The 15,414-nt window shown below is 39.7% G+C and overlaps 1 protein-coding gene across 1 annotated transcript in view; it reads left to right on the top strand.

Annotated features, from left to right (window-relative positions):
- Positions 1-13,482, top strand: part of cntn6 (contactin 6) — an 84,641-nt gene extending 71,159 nt beyond the window's left edge. Inside the window, exons 14-23 of the mRNA XM_079578549.1 lie at positions 707-824; positions 4,469-4,627; positions 5,689-5,838; positions 6,327-6,397; positions 6,949-7,183; positions 7,251-7,366; positions 11,177-11,357; positions 12,287-12,399; positions 12,909-13,077; positions 13,310-13,482. Coding sequence (XP_079434675.1) covers positions 707-824; positions 4,469-4,627; positions 5,689-5,838; positions 6,327-6,397; positions 6,949-7,183; positions 7,251-7,366; positions 11,177-11,357; positions 12,287-12,399; positions 12,909-13,077; positions 13,310-13,395 — 1,398 coding nt within the window. The 3' untranslated portion in view covers positions 13,396-13,482. The remainder of the gene's footprint in view (positions 1-706; positions 825-4,468; positions 4,628-5,688; positions 5,839-6,326; positions 6,398-6,948; positions 7,184-7,250; positions 7,367-11,176; positions 11,358-12,286; positions 12,400-12,908; positions 13,078-13,309) is intronic.
- Positions 13,483-15,414: the final 1,932 nt, after the last annotated feature.

The raw sequence follows: 15,414 nt of genomic DNA, 5'->3' as shown, positions 1-15,414 counted from the left end.
AAGAACATATCTCAGTGTGCAAAAACAATGCCCTGTTCCTTTAAGTTTTTGGTTTTGTTTGTTTTTTTAAACTTAATGATTAGGCAATATTTTATTTACAGTGGATAGCTTTGATCTCAAGTTACAACGAGCATGATTCACACACATACTGTTTCCGACATTCTAACATGGCAGGGGATTAGCGTATCTAGTCATGGGAGAAACCTATAAACAGCCAAGACATTATCAGGCCTGGAGGTGAACTCACTGTACACACAAATCAATCAATATCTCTCTCAACAAATCAGAGCCATTACAAGATTTATGCCTCTCTGCCAGAGAGCCTGGCCCTGTGAAACCGCTGTACAACACTGACATTTCCACGGCCAGTGTAATCACAACGCTGTTTACCGCCACACAAAAGAAACACATTTTTCCCCCCATAAATGCACGCTTTTGTGCCACTACATAAATGGGGTCTGCAAAAGGAATGCTCCAACACGTGCTATTTATCTGAACGTGTGAACACAACAAAGACAGATCGAAGAAAGTGTTTCAAAGCAACTCATTTCCCTGTTCTCTTTCTCACATTGTAAACCTGAATTAATTTGTTTTTGCCCAGGCGGCCGTATATCAGGCTGGCTCAGTTCTGTGACTAAAGAGAGGAAGTTTTTGTACTTTTTTTTATTTATTTATTTACTTTTTTTGATTCTCCACGTGTCCACAGGGATTTGCCGGTGACCTGATGGTGAGGAACATTCAGCTGAAGCATTCTGGGAAATATGTCTGTATGGTTCACACGGAGCTGGACACCGTCTCAGCTGCTGCAGACCTGATTGTCAGAGGTATGCTAACAAACTGTTCAACTGACAAGCCGGTTTATGTATCTATTTGTTTATTAATTTTAGGCATCCATTTATTTTAAGAGTTTACAAACAGATATGAAGGGAAAATGTTTTAACTTAAAGGGACACTGCGTAACATTTTTGGACTATACTGTTGCCATCCGTATAAAACTTGCTCTTAAAGGAATACGCCACCGTTTTTACATACTGACATATGTTCTTATGCTAACAACATCTTTGGTCGTTTTGCATGACTGAGGGCAAGCACAAAGACCAGCCAGCATCAACTCGTGGAAAGAACATATCATACCTCAGTATGTAAAAATGGTGGCCTATTCCTTTAATGACCAGCTCGCAATTACTGCAGTGGGTAGTCAAAGAATGGATTTGGATGAGGACCTAGACTATTTTAATCTCAAATTCTGATGACATCTCCATGGAGACGAGCTGGAGACGTACCCACTCCTGGTAAAGTTACAGTCAGGTCTTAGGAGAGATGAGCCACTCACAGCAAAGGCACGTGTATTTTTGTATATCTATGAGGTATTTTTCAATGATGAATAAGCTTGTATTTCAATTTTATTCATTGGGTAAAATTCTATGTGGTGAGGCTTTAAAGGAATAGGCCACCGTTTTTCCATACTGAGATATGTTCTTACCTGAGCTTAGACAACTTGATGCGTACCTGTCTGGTCTTTGTGCCCGTGGTAGAGCTTGGTCGCTTCTAACTTCACTCCGTTTGGAGCTATAGGAATATATATAGTTGGAGTAGTAGAGCTCAGTATGTAAAAACGGTGGCCTGTTCCTTTAAGTACTGATTTTGCAATTGATAATGGCATTGTTTATTCATACACAATTAAAAACAGCTTTTACATGATTTCACATTGTTGCTTTTTGTTTTTTAAGCCCGGCCTTTGCCAATTGGCCAATCAAAAAGCCCTCCTCATGTCTTGGGTTTAATGTCTATTGGCTGAAACCAATAGACATTAAACCAAACTAAGGCATCCCAGCTTGCCACTGTTTTTTTTTTTTTTTTGCTGCACCCTTTTATAATAACAGGTGTGCATGTTACATACTCTACCAGTATCGCAGTGAATATTTGTCAGTGATTTGGTCAGTTTCGTCAAGATGAAGACATGTGCCCTTCTCTCAGGGCCTCTTAAAGTTTATGCTTGAACTAGAGCATCCCGAGTATGTATCTTCTTCATACTGAGGGCAAGGTTTCGTTGTGGATCGTTATACAGTTTTTAAAGTATGCAAATACAACCAGAGCAGTGAGGGTGAGATATGACTGAAAAAGTTGGAGCTTGACAGACATAAACCTTTGAAACTAAAGTGTCTTTGGCTGGATCGTTTGACTTTATAGTGAGGGGGGTAACTCTTCAAGCTTCAGGGCTGAGCCAAAGATCACAGAACTGCTTTATGTGAGAATAAAACTCTTTTTGAACAACTTTTCAACACATGCACACAGTGTAGATGGGACGTCTGGTGCTCAATATTAAAAATATAGTTTTTGAAGAATAAAATAAGGTTGTCCTTTTATTAATCATTTAACTGAAACCTCAAGTTCACTTTTATTACATCTTATTCACTCAGGTGGCTTCTTTCTTTAGCGGCAAATGTATTGTTTTAGATTTTAGCTTTTGAAGTATTGTAGCATTTTGGTAAGATTAAGATTACGTTCAGTTAAAGGGGCTAGAGGCAAGTTAGTCATTTTATGCTCACTACTGCCACCTCAGGTCTTATGCGTAACTGCAGCTTCTATATTAAGCTCGTGCATGACGACGCTTCGGACCCGAATGAACACCTTTTTGAGTGACAGTGCAGGATTTTAGAGGCAGTTGTGGTGGATATGTCTGGGCTCATTCTACACATTAGGACGTGGCTAGAACATGTAGGGGGATGAAAATACTTAGTTTTAACATTTTTAAACTCCGTATAGTCCCTTTAAGGTTAAGGTATTATTTAACACTATCAGTTCTTCAATACAAATGCAACCATTAGATTTTTCACCGGTTACAAATAAATGAGTGAAAGATATTTTATTCTGGTCTGAGCTCATGTACATGCTGCCTAGATGAACTACCAACTAGATTTTTAAAGTCTGTGCTGAGCAGTTTGTCACAACAACTTGCGTGTTGAGTTGACACCTCACTCTAGACAGGAGCTTTCCCAAAGGCCCTAAAAGCAGCTATCATTAAGCCTCTGCTAAAGAAGAATGGTTTTGATGTCACAGAAACCACAGCTGTGAAGCACAAGCACTAACCGCTGCACCACCATGCCGTGACTAGATGTATCATGGTTAAAGGTGCATTATGCAACTTTTATGCAAAAAAAAGTTTTGATTTGTACGTATTTGACCTTGTATTGGCCCAGCAGCTGTATGAGTGGTTACCATGGCGCCTTTACTTTCGTAAAAGAGGAAATTGAAATGGTAGTTGTGGTCTAAAATCATTCCTAAGTTTCCAAACATACTGTAACATCCCAATTCTTCACAGGGAGTTTTATCAGCACATTTCCGCACATAGACTGCAAGTTCATGAAATTGATCCAAACGCTTTAAGATGCACAATGTTTTACACAGGGACTTAAAGATACCAAAAATACTAAAGGAGGGAAAATAAATATGTTTATTACATTACTAGGGAAAATAAAATAAGGTATAGGGTCTTTAAGGAAACGACTCCAAACGACTTTTTGGGAGTAATGTCTTACTTCTGCTTAGCATTCAACCCAATTCAAAACTTTAGTAAACTTTGTGCCATCATCAAGATGTTGCATGGAGAAAACAATCGTCAGCAATCGCCAGCAATTTTTTGCTGCCAAAATCGTTTTTTGCTGCCATTTCTTAACAAAGAAGATATGGTTGTCTATGTCCAATGATAACAAATAAATGAAAATGGGATCTCACTGGAATGGATGTAAGTCATTCAAAGTTGAATTAGAACTGAATTGTGGATTCAAGTGGATTAGAGCGTTGCATGTCTGAGAATGAATGGGTTGCGCAACAATCAATCAAAAAACCTATCACCAGGACCCAGTGTGCTCTGTGCCTGTTTGTCCACACCGTCCATGCTTCCTACTGGGAGCTTAGTCATGGCGTATTTTTGCAGATTTCTTAGGCTTAAAGCGTAAAGTCTCTCAGCGGCTTGTTTGCCTCATCTTGTGTTGTTGCTTTGCCTAATTTGACTCAGATCCCACTTGAAAACTCCAGCCTTGTTTCACGAAACTCCCAGCTTATTAATATTATCTACTGGCTTTGTTGAATAATGATTCTTCTGCTCTAAGTTGGCTTTAAGTTTCCTTTTTGTCTTTCTGGTTGAAGGCACATATCCCCCCTGGGGAACAAAACAGGGGAAAACTGGACTTTTTAAAATGTATGTTCAGAAAGTTTCCCACCTGTTTGTTGCATGGGTGTGTAGAATTAAACTTTAAATCCTAACATATATAATTAAAGTGGCTCTGTAGTGGGTAAAGAGTGGAAGACTTGCTCCTCTGCATTCCTCAGCGGATCGATTGTTCTGCCACCCCCAGTAGAAGCCATTACGCTTTCACTGGCCCTGAATGCGGCTTGTTAGCGTGTTATGAATCACACCACAACTACTCTGGGGTGAGACTCTGATCGGTGTTTGTGGGATGTACAGGACCACCAGGAGCGCCGGAGAGCCTGGTGGTGAGCGACATCACAGACTCAACAGTGCAGCTGCTTTGGGGCGTTGGTCCAGACCACCACAGCCCTGTTACAACATACATGGTGCAGGCCAGGACGCCCTACTCCATCGGCTGGCAGAGTGTCCGCACAGGTAAAAGAATTGTACATTGTTTATATTTTCACTCAACTGTATACATACAGCTACACTTCAGCACCTGGCTTAGCTTGTGAAAAAAATATTATTGTTCCCTGGCAAATTCAACAGCTCTCAGAATGGTGTCTTCATGTCTATACTTTTCTGTCTCTTGCTAGTTTCTCTTCTAAATTAATCTAAATCAAGCTAAAGATATTTCCCGTTGAAACTTTGTGATGCTGGTTGTTAAAAAAAAAAAATCAAGGGTTGGAATTCTGATGAGCTGTATGGTTTCCCGCAGGGGTGTATTTTGAGCCCCCTGTTGTTCACATTGTATACTCATGACCTTGTAGCATCTCATGAAAATAATGAGATAATCAAATATGCAACATCAAATATACAACCATCATTGGGCTTATTAAACCATGAATCTCATTCGTGTGGAGGTAGAGAATGTCGTAAAGACAACAAATTGCTTTTCAACACACGTGTAAATTCTTGGGCGTGACTATTTCTCATGATTTGAACTGGAACTCTAATACCACTAACATTGCTCAGAAAGTGAGACAACACCTCATTCTACGCAAGCTTCGAGAATTTTCTCCAAATACCAAGATTATTTTAAACTTCTACTATTATGCCTGAAATCGGTCTTTACAAATTGTTAATGATGCCTCAGGCCACCCTGCTAGGGCCATTTTTGAAATACTTCCTTCAGGGAAGAGGTATCACTCAATCAAATGCTCTACTGATCACCATTCTAGAAGTTTCTTTCCACAAGCTGCGATGACTCTAAACAAGGCACTTTCATTTTTGTAATCGACTTTTATTGTTTTTTTTATATGTATATAAATTAGTTTCCTATATGGCATTTGTTTTTATGTCATGTAATGTCCTTTTAAATGTTGACAGTGCACTTCGAGCTCCTTGCACATTTTTTTTTCCAATGTCGTTTTATACTGCAAATGGCTAATAAACTGAACTGGTGAACTGAACATATGATCACCATATGCTGAGGTGGCAACTGTTCGTTATAAGCAAAACAACATAGATATGTATATGGATGATTCTTTCTGCAGTTCCTGACCCTGTGCCTGGGCACGTTCTCCATGCCACAGTGAAGGACCTTAGCCCCTGGGTGGAATATGAGTTCAGGGTCGTGGCGATCAATAGCGTGGGCATTGGCGAACCGAGTATGCCTTCCAAACAGATCCGGACCAAATCAGACGGTATGTTTTTTTTCTCTGTATTTACACAAACTTATATATCAAACTTTTCTGCTTGGGTTGTTCATCTTCTTGCTTAATGCTTCATGGCAAGACCAAATCCATTCATTCTTCATTTCTGGATGCTTCATGTGTTTCTCCAGCTTATATGGCAAACTGAGAAAATATAAGCTATCCTGACACAAGCTTTTACTTTTACCACAAGCTTTACAAGCTCCTGTGTGATGGTTATCCCTGTAATTCCATCTCTGTCGCTGAATCAACCTGGAACACGTCTCCTGCTGTTCTACTCAAAAAAGCAGTGCAGTACATGGGGCGCTGATGCCTTTGTCAACTGAGCACTAATTTGTTGTTGCTTAGGTAACCTGTGCTGTGAATGAGGGGCTCGGCAGGGCAGCTGTGACATGTGCTTTTACATGATCCTCTGCACTGCACTATCCGAACCTAAGCCGTCATACTCTGAGCTTTTCTCTGTGTTTGTGCCTGGGCAGCTCCCAAGGTGGCGCCGGTGAGTGTGAGCGGCGGTGGAGGAGCCCGAGGAGAACTGGTGATTGCGTGGGAGGTAAGAGAGCACAGGCACTTTTTAATTAGCCTTCAGCTGTCAGTCTGTCTGCTAAACACTCTGCAATAAACTGGTTTGAATAGTTGTTTTAATCATCTCCATTTTCAAATGAAAAAGGTCAGGTAGTAACGTAATTCTTTAACTGTGTGGATTATACTGTAATAGTCCTTGTCAAAAGCTAATAGCTGACGACTCACACTCTTTGGTGAACATGGCTTTGTCTTTCAGTCTATAAATAGTTCTTGATGACAGATGTTGTAAAGTTTGTTGAAGTGGTTCAGAGAGTCTGCTCCCTGTTCCCGTGTTTTAATTGGAGTGTTTGTGATTTGCTGGCTGCTGACTCTTCTGCTACTGTAAATTTTACAGTTGTAAATCTACTGTTGGGTGGCACTTTGATGTGTTTTTGGATGTGATTCAGTACTCGCTGTTCAGCTGTTTCTTCGTAGTTGCAAAGACATAAAACACGGCTGCTGAACAACTTTGTACAGTTCGCTAATTACATTTCTGAGCACAGTTGTTTAGGTCAAAGGCCTTTTGTGTGTCTTCCTCAGCCAGTTCCAGAGGAACAGCAGAGCGGAGAAGATTTTGGGTATATTGTGGCTTTTCGACCTTTCGGCAGCAGCACCTGGATCCAGTCGGTGCTGACCTCCCCTGATGCAACCAGATACGTGCACAGAAATGACAGCTTGCTGCCCCTGTCTCAGTATGAGGTGAGAGTGGGCGTGTTCAACAGCCACGGGGAGGGACCCTTCAGCCGAACCGTCACTGTGCTGTCTGCAGAGGAAGGTGAGTTGGAGATGTCCTGATGATGTTAATTCCTCACCGTAAATATGTCATTTGTTCCTTCATACAGAGCCTTCGGAAGCCCCATCCAGAGTTTGGGCTCGCTCTGTGTCTTCCTCAGAGATTGAAGTCTTCTGGGAGCCCATTCCCAACAGCTCTGGCACTGAGAAGATCATTGCGTATGAGGTACGAAAAATCTTTGAATAATACAGTGACAAAGCAAATTTAAACATGCAGTCAACATTAATCTTAGAGTGAGTGGCATTACAATAAGCTGCCGTTGATTTAAATATGCCTGCCTACAGGCGACTACATAGACAAATCTCTGCACTCTAGCGCTGTATGTTTTTGAGCTGTGTATTTTTTTCACAGGAATAAGAAGGGATGAATAAGTCTGTTAGTATAAATGCCAGTCCCTTCACAGACTGCCAGGAACAGTACTGATATACAGTATATAAATAGAAAGAGTAGGAAAAATGTACATCACTATCCCCAACAACAAACCCTCACCTGGGATGTGCTCTGGAAAGACGGATAAAAAATACCACCCATGGACCGCACGTCCATTACATGGCAACCAGCGCTCAGGTGGCCTGACCCCTGCCTTTTAGCGGGTCAGGCTTTGTTGGGCCATAACATGGAGTGATATAACAACACAAGCAGGAAAAGCTATTTGGTACAGCACTGGCTGTGGCTGCCATTTTTAAGTAATTTCAAAGTGCATAATTGCATATATTTCACAGAGCTGTCACTTTTAATTAAACCATCCATCCTTTTCAGCTATAGTTATGTTTTGTCGTAGGCTTTCTCAGATTCGCTGTAAAACACAAAATATGACACACTGGAATTATGAATGTGGTGTTTCAGGTAATATTAAGATCTATTCATATACATGTGTGCTCAAAAGTTTACCCTGGCAGTTTTTTAGATTTTTCAACTATTTTTCAAAGAATATAAAAGATAAAATATGGAGCAGGTTCGCTGATGCCCATGAAGGTCCCGTTAGTCGCCATCTCAGTCTCCTCACTAACCTCCTCAATATAATTGAACCACTGTGAGGAGAGCTCAAAGCACTGTTCATGCAAGACAGCCCAGGAACTTACAGGAGCTTTTTGCCAAGAAGAATGGACCACTTTACCATCAGCAAAAGTAAAGAACCTCATCCACAACTACCACAAGAGACTCCAAGCTGTCGTTGATGTTAAAGGGGGCAATACAAATTATTATTAACTGGGTTATGTAAACTTTTGATCAGGGTCATTTCTTTTTCATTATGATTTAAAAAGAATAAGCAAAGGTGTCACCATGAATGGCTTCACACAACCACCCACTATGAGTGAAAAAAACAAACCTTTTGTGTTATCTTTCTAAAAATCAAAAAGTTCTGCCAGGGTATGTAAACTTTTGAGCACAACTGTATTTTGTTTAACAAGTACGTTATTACCACGACTTGATGTGTTTAATCTTGCACCTATTGATAAAACATGCAGACATTGCACACATAATGCCTTCTGAATCCTGATGATGTCCTGTTTGCCTTGGCACTGTTCTCTGTGTGTGTGTTTGATTGGACATCTCCACTGTTGCTGTAACCCTACACCATTGATTTGACCCTGTGGTTTGAACGAATCTGAAGATCCAAACAATACGCCAGGCACATACTCAATACTGCTTTGTTATGGGCATGCAGTAGTTTAGGTAAATCAAAGTGTGACCTGCACAAAAGCTGAAGGAGTTCAATAAGTGTCTCCAGCATTTACAAAGCCGCTCAGGTCCAGTCCCATGTGCACGTCGTATGAGAACTATTGTAACTCTGTGCATGAGTCAGCACGGTGGCACAGCGGTTAGCGCTCATGCATGTTGCACGTTTCCTTTGGGGACTCCAGTTTCCCTTACCACTGAAAAAAAACATGTACATTAGTGTGTTCGCCTGCGTGAGTGAGGGGTTGATGGTGGTTGGAGGGGCCAATGATGGCAGCCTCTCTTCTGCCAGTCAGGGCAGCTGTGGCTACAATAGTAATAACAACCACTGAGTATGGAGTGAATAATGAGTACAGTGTGGTGATTTGAGAAACTCAGTAACACAGGCTTGTAAGTCTTGTAATACAAGTGTAAGCCATTATGAGGAGGAGGAGGAGGAGGATTTTTTTTTTTTTTTTTTTTTTATTTATTATGATTATGATGCTGATGCTGATGATGATGATGATTATTGTTGTTGTTGTTGTTGTTGTTGTTATTAGTATTGTTATTATTATTAATGTATTTATTATTAATATGAATTTATTTATTATTATTATTATTATTATTATTATTATTATTATTATTATTATTATTATTATTGTTATTATTATTATTATTATTATTATTATTATTATTATTATTATTATGACCAGCGCTAAACTGTGCCCTACATGGAGCACTGCAACTGTTTTACCGATTGACAGAATCACAAACATGTGCTCACAGTTAAGGTCACTGTCATAGTTAAAACAAGGCTTGCAACAAAAACAGCACAGCCTGTTCTTAAAGAAACCCTTCATGGAGTGTAGCCACTTACTTTCTATAACAGCATTTAAGCACTGAAAGGAGGGCTGAGAGGATCTTGATTCATCAGCTAACCCTCGTCTTTATGTCACACTTGAGTCAACCCGCAAGCCTGCAGCACTGCCTCAGAACCAAAAAAAGAAAAGAAAAAGAATACAGTAAAGGAGATATCTTCTAAAGCACCTCATAAGTTCTGAAATAAGTTAGCAAACTTAAATCACCACTCAGCATTTTTCCCCCACACATTTATCTCTTAACATCTGACTGATTAATAAAAAATATGCATTTATTTTCTTTAAGGTAAAAGCATTATTGGGTAAGGTACTTTATAGTTTATGATATGATAATTATAACTTTTATTTTCTGCATGAAAGTAAGTATCTTTGTCTCTTATGCACCTGCAACCCATAAGTTCCATCATTTTCTATTATTAGATTATGACTAACTGTCCTACCTTATTAGGGTTACCCATTATTCAACATTGTGAAATTAAACCAAACAAACTGGACTCACCCACTATTCATTTTTTTTTTGCTTCAGCACCTTGGACAGCTCCTGAGTTACGCATACTGTACCAGCTACCATTAATTGCCTTTCATTCGGATTTGAGTGAGTTTCATGAAATGCAAGTTAAGATGGCAAGACAACTTCAGTACTCGTTCAGCCAAAGTCAACATCTGGTAAAAAAACTATGTTCAAAAGTAACAATGACGAACCGGGACCTAATTAAAAGTCCGCTGAAAGTAGAAATGTTAAATCTTAGCAGAGGTGCTGCTTCAAACTGTACATATTTACTTTTCCTCTTCCCCAATAAAATTCTAGAATTAAACCAATGGTGGGATGGCGGGTGGGGGGTGAATGGTGTGTGTGTGTGTGTGTGTGTGGGGGGGGGGGGGGGGGGGGGGGGGGTCCTGTCAGGCAGCAAAGAAAAGAAAACCGCTTCAGATGCATCTGTTATCAGCAGCTCCAGGCCCGGTCGCTAATCTGCCTTTCCCAAGCAATATCCCTGAAAGCCTGTGTGCAGCCAATTGGATAAGTAGCTCCTCTCAAACCATCTGGTTGACATTTTCCTGTCTCATGTCGGGGTCATAAATGATCTCCTCCTGAATACAGATTCTGCTGAACCTCTTGTATAGCATTACTGATATGGCATCACATACTGCTTAAGATACTGTTTCATTACTCACTGGGGCAGAACAGCAAGTTGAACATCTTGAAAAGCACTTCAGCACATGGGTTTTGAACAATATTCCTATGTTTTATATGAAGATGTTAAAACTTTGCCGCTCTGGAGTCTGGGCGCCTCTGTCAGTATATCTAATGGATGTTGCCATGCCTTATCCAGTCCTGAACCTCCAACACTGTCTCAGGCTTTCCTCTCTCAGCCCCTTCGCTGCAATTGTATAACTGTGCTCTGTATCATTCTCGTGTTGGTGTCTTTGTCGGTTTTAGGTGCTGTTCTGGGAGGAAGGGTCTGAGATGAAAGATGCCGATAGAGTGAGAGTGACCAACACCACGGCTCACCTCACCGCTCTGAAGGCCAGCACAGTGTATCTAATCTCAGTTAAAGCTCAGAACAGCGCTGGACCGGGACCTGGGAGCCCTGTTTTTAACATTACCACCAAAAAATCACGTAAGTCCCTGGAATGTTTACAGGCTTTTAAGTTCAGATATGCTGCATGTATGTAGCTACAAATCATCGTAAAAGAAGACTCATTACCGTTACACAATTTATTTATGTTACATTAGCATGTTATATTACACATTTTAGAAATGCATCAAATTCAGTCCGATCGAGTCGTTGGTTTATTATTTTACCTATTTATTTATTCCTTCAGGACAGTGTATGTCAATGAACACTCATGGGACTAAAACACGTCCCATAGAATGTAGCCATGAGCTACTTTCCATGCACTGTCCCCCACTCGCTCTCACAAATGCACTCGCATTCATCCTGGCCTATAGTTCATGTTTTTAGTGGTCGGCATGTTTGTGGTGGAGGGGACCTTTGCAGAAACACAGAGAGGCCTTGTCCAGCCCGGGCATCAAACCCAGAACATTTGTGCTGTGAGGCATGAGCACAAACCCTGCTGTGCCATATTTTAAAATAACATGAAAAAGAGTCAAAAGTCAGAGAAGATCTTAGCTGAGATTTATTTTTATTGAGTAAACTATTTATTTTTATTTGGTTGGTTGGTGATATTTTCCACTGACAGTACTTCTGAGACGGTCTTGCAGAAGTCATATATTTCTCACTTTTACTGTACTGCAATTATTACTGCTGTATGGCTGTCTGAAAAGTCAGCTCTCAGCCTTGCTCTCAGGGTCGACACGATTATCTATAGTTTCCCATGAATAAAAAGCTTGTTTAATGAATGCTTTTCAATTTTTCTTAAATTATCATGATGTTTCTGCACTTTCTATCGAAGCTTGGCACTTGATGCAGAAAAATCACTCAGTGATTAAATTAAGCCTGACCGCGGGGTTAGCCCTCCGTTTACAATTGATGGCTTTAATTTATGCTTTCATTTGTAAAATGTGTTTCTGTGTAATTACATGCAGCACCAAGTCAGCCTCCAGGGAACATTGAGTGGAACCTGACCAACTCCAAGATCTTTCTAAATTGGGAACATGTCAAGGCGCTGGAAAATGAGTCTGAGGTGACTGGATACAAGGTGAGAGCCTGCAGTAAGAAACAAATAGCGTCTGCTGTCAGTCCAGTCAATGGCCCTCATTGCAGGAGAAAGATAAAGACAGCACTCTGGTGTCACATTATGGATTGGCCCTGTCTGGCCTTTCAAAATTAAAAGATCTGGCCCAGGTGATAAAATGGAGGCATCATAGCCCAGAGTAATGCAACGTCCCTCAGCTGTGACTGCCATGCATTGTACATCTATTTGAATACCTGAGGAGAGAGCCTGTTTATGATTAAAAGCCACAAGTATTATTCTCGCACAGATGCAGCTTTGATCATTGAGATCATTCGTCTTCTGGGAAGCTTGTGCGGCAGTTTTCTTTACAGATTATGCATTTTTACGTTTCCTCTAACATTAACATTGTGCCACTATGTCTATTCAAACTGAAACAAGCAGAATTGGATAAAATGTGCTTTTTCTGCTTTTTGTCTCTCTCTCTGTCTCATTGCAGCATAAATAAAATGTTAATCCTGATGTTTTTGTTTCAGGTTGTTTATCGTCCAAACTGGAACAGCAGAACATTGGTCCTAGAAACTAGAAGACCCAGTGTGGAGTTACATGTCCCATCAGGGGATGACTACTTGATAGAGATTAAAGCTTTGAGTGAAGGAGGAGATGGAACCAGCAGTGGACCCGTCCGCATACCTATGATGTCCAGTACGTTTTAGGATTTAACTGCAAATAAACTGACAAAACACAACATTTGCACAAATAATTTACAGGGTTCATATAAACCACAACATTGTCACTTTAATACTGTGCTTTACTTTCACTCACCCGAAATACGTATTCGTTTTTGAGCAGAATTTACATACATTGACCAACAATACATTTGTTCATTTTTAAGTCTAAACGATCTAATCCTAATGACTTTCCTCTGCTTTCACAGGTCTGAACTCCAGAGGACATTGTTGTCGGATTCCACTTTGTGTATCCTCTTTTGTGATATTTTTTACATTAACATCTATGACGTAGCTTGTGGGAATCCCCAGAAATGCAATGTTCCTTTATCATCAGGCTGGACTCCAAATTGGACAGATCTCAAAGTTAAAGAGAAAAATGTTAAAGACAATTAGGTATGATACAGTCTTCTTAAACTTTGGTCGAAATGGAGTTCACCGTGCATCCACCCTCCAGCCTTGAGCAAATTTTCAAACATATCTTCGTGTCAAATTGACGTTTGGATTGAGGAGGTTAGCACCGGCTCTGCTGCTGTAGTTTCTCATAAACTCTCAGGCCTCTCCTTGCATCTCACACAATGGGCCATAATAGACATTAAGCTGGTTTAGATGCAAGAGACCAGATAGTGCTTTTATCACGATACTTTGCCTTATCCATAATACTTTGCCCGTTTAGTCGACCTTTACTAATCCACAACCTATTTCTACAATCTACATTTTACAATCTACATGTCTATAAGAGCAGGTTTTAAGAATGTATTTTATGTATTTATTTGGAATTATGTTTTGTTTTTGTTTTTTTAGTGTAATTATTTTAAAATACTGTACTGTAGTTAGTAGTTATGCTTTTTGTAGATTCTTATGCAATCTAATTTCATAGCTCAATTCACTGTATTATAGCTTATAAGGTAAGACGATCAGTGTGTAAAATGTGTTTTTGGCATCAGAGAGTCTATATTAAAGGCTGTTCAGTTACATGTGAATGGCAATTTCATGTAAAGCTAGATAAGATTAAGTTATGTTATTTATGAAAGGTAGATTATAATTCCATAATGACCTAGGGTTATGTTTTATGCATTTTATTGTTCTTATTTCTGTGTATTTCAGTCTCTACATTAGCAGGAACAATTGCATTACATCTATCACAGAAAACATCTTCAATGATGTCATTAATAAACTCCTGGTTACGTCAAATGATTCACATGTGTTTGGTTACCCGTCCATGTGTGCTATTGTTAATTTAAACATGATTTACATCATTTACATATGTTTGGTATTAAGAAATGATGTGCTACCTCCCTTCCTCCTTCATTCTTCAACCCAATGCAATGCTTTTAGTTGAACTGATCTGTTTTTTGGTATGAAATCTGCTCTACAGAATGACTGTAATACAAAAGAGTTGTATTCATGCAATAACATCTCTGTGAGATGAATTCCCTATAGTAAAGTTTCATATTGAAATCCTTAAACATGTGTGTCTTTGACTTTTTTCACATAATTAATGACATTGTGTGTATGTGAGCCTTCAATAGCAGAACAGGTGGTCATTAGGTACACTGTGCACAATGTCTCCACAATTCTGCATGAAATATATAATATTCCACAAGTATAATCAAATATGATATGACTGCAAACAAGAATGAGCTGATGTTGAAAAGTACATACATTTAGCGGTAAGGATTAATGGAGGATTCATTAGACACAGGCTCTGCTTTGTGAAACTTGGTAATACAGGCTTGTAAAGTGAAATACAAGTGTAAGCCATTACTATTATTATTATATCATTATGCAAATGGTTCTCAACTTTAGAGATGCAAGATCAACTCAGAGATCCACAGTGGTATCCGAAACAGGTATGAAACAACAGGTTTGGCTACAAGAACATATTTGTACCAGGTCAGAGAGTTGCCATGCAGATCATGAGGCACATTTTCTATATGGTTGAATGGACAAAGGTGCTCTGTGGGGGTCACACTCACAGCGAGCATTAACAAAGGACTAAAAATTAGTTTCCAAAGGTTGAGCCATTACTTCATGCAATAAATTATCCCTCACTTACTGTGCCCACCTCATAGTGAGTAGGCTAATAGGTTTGTAATAATAGAACTTGCGTCACAACCATCACACACTTGAAGGGACTATTAAGAAAACTATGTATTTTCCACCCACTGCATGCTCCCACAATGTCCTAATGTGTAAGATGAGCCCAGACCTATTCAGCACATCTGCCTCAAAAAACTCAGTCACTCAAAAAGTTTGTATTTATGGCCGAAATACCAACGATCTGCAGTTACTTGTGAGACCTGAGGTGGCA

This window comes from Gobius niger, assembly GCF_951799975.1.
Source record: "Gobius niger genome assembly, chromosome: 20".
In the NCBI taxonomy this organism is placed as follows: Eukaryota; Metazoa; Chordata; class Actinopteri; order Gobiiformes; family Gobiidae; genus Gobius; species Gobius niger.
This window is presented reverse-complemented; position numbering and strand designations above follow the sequence as displayed.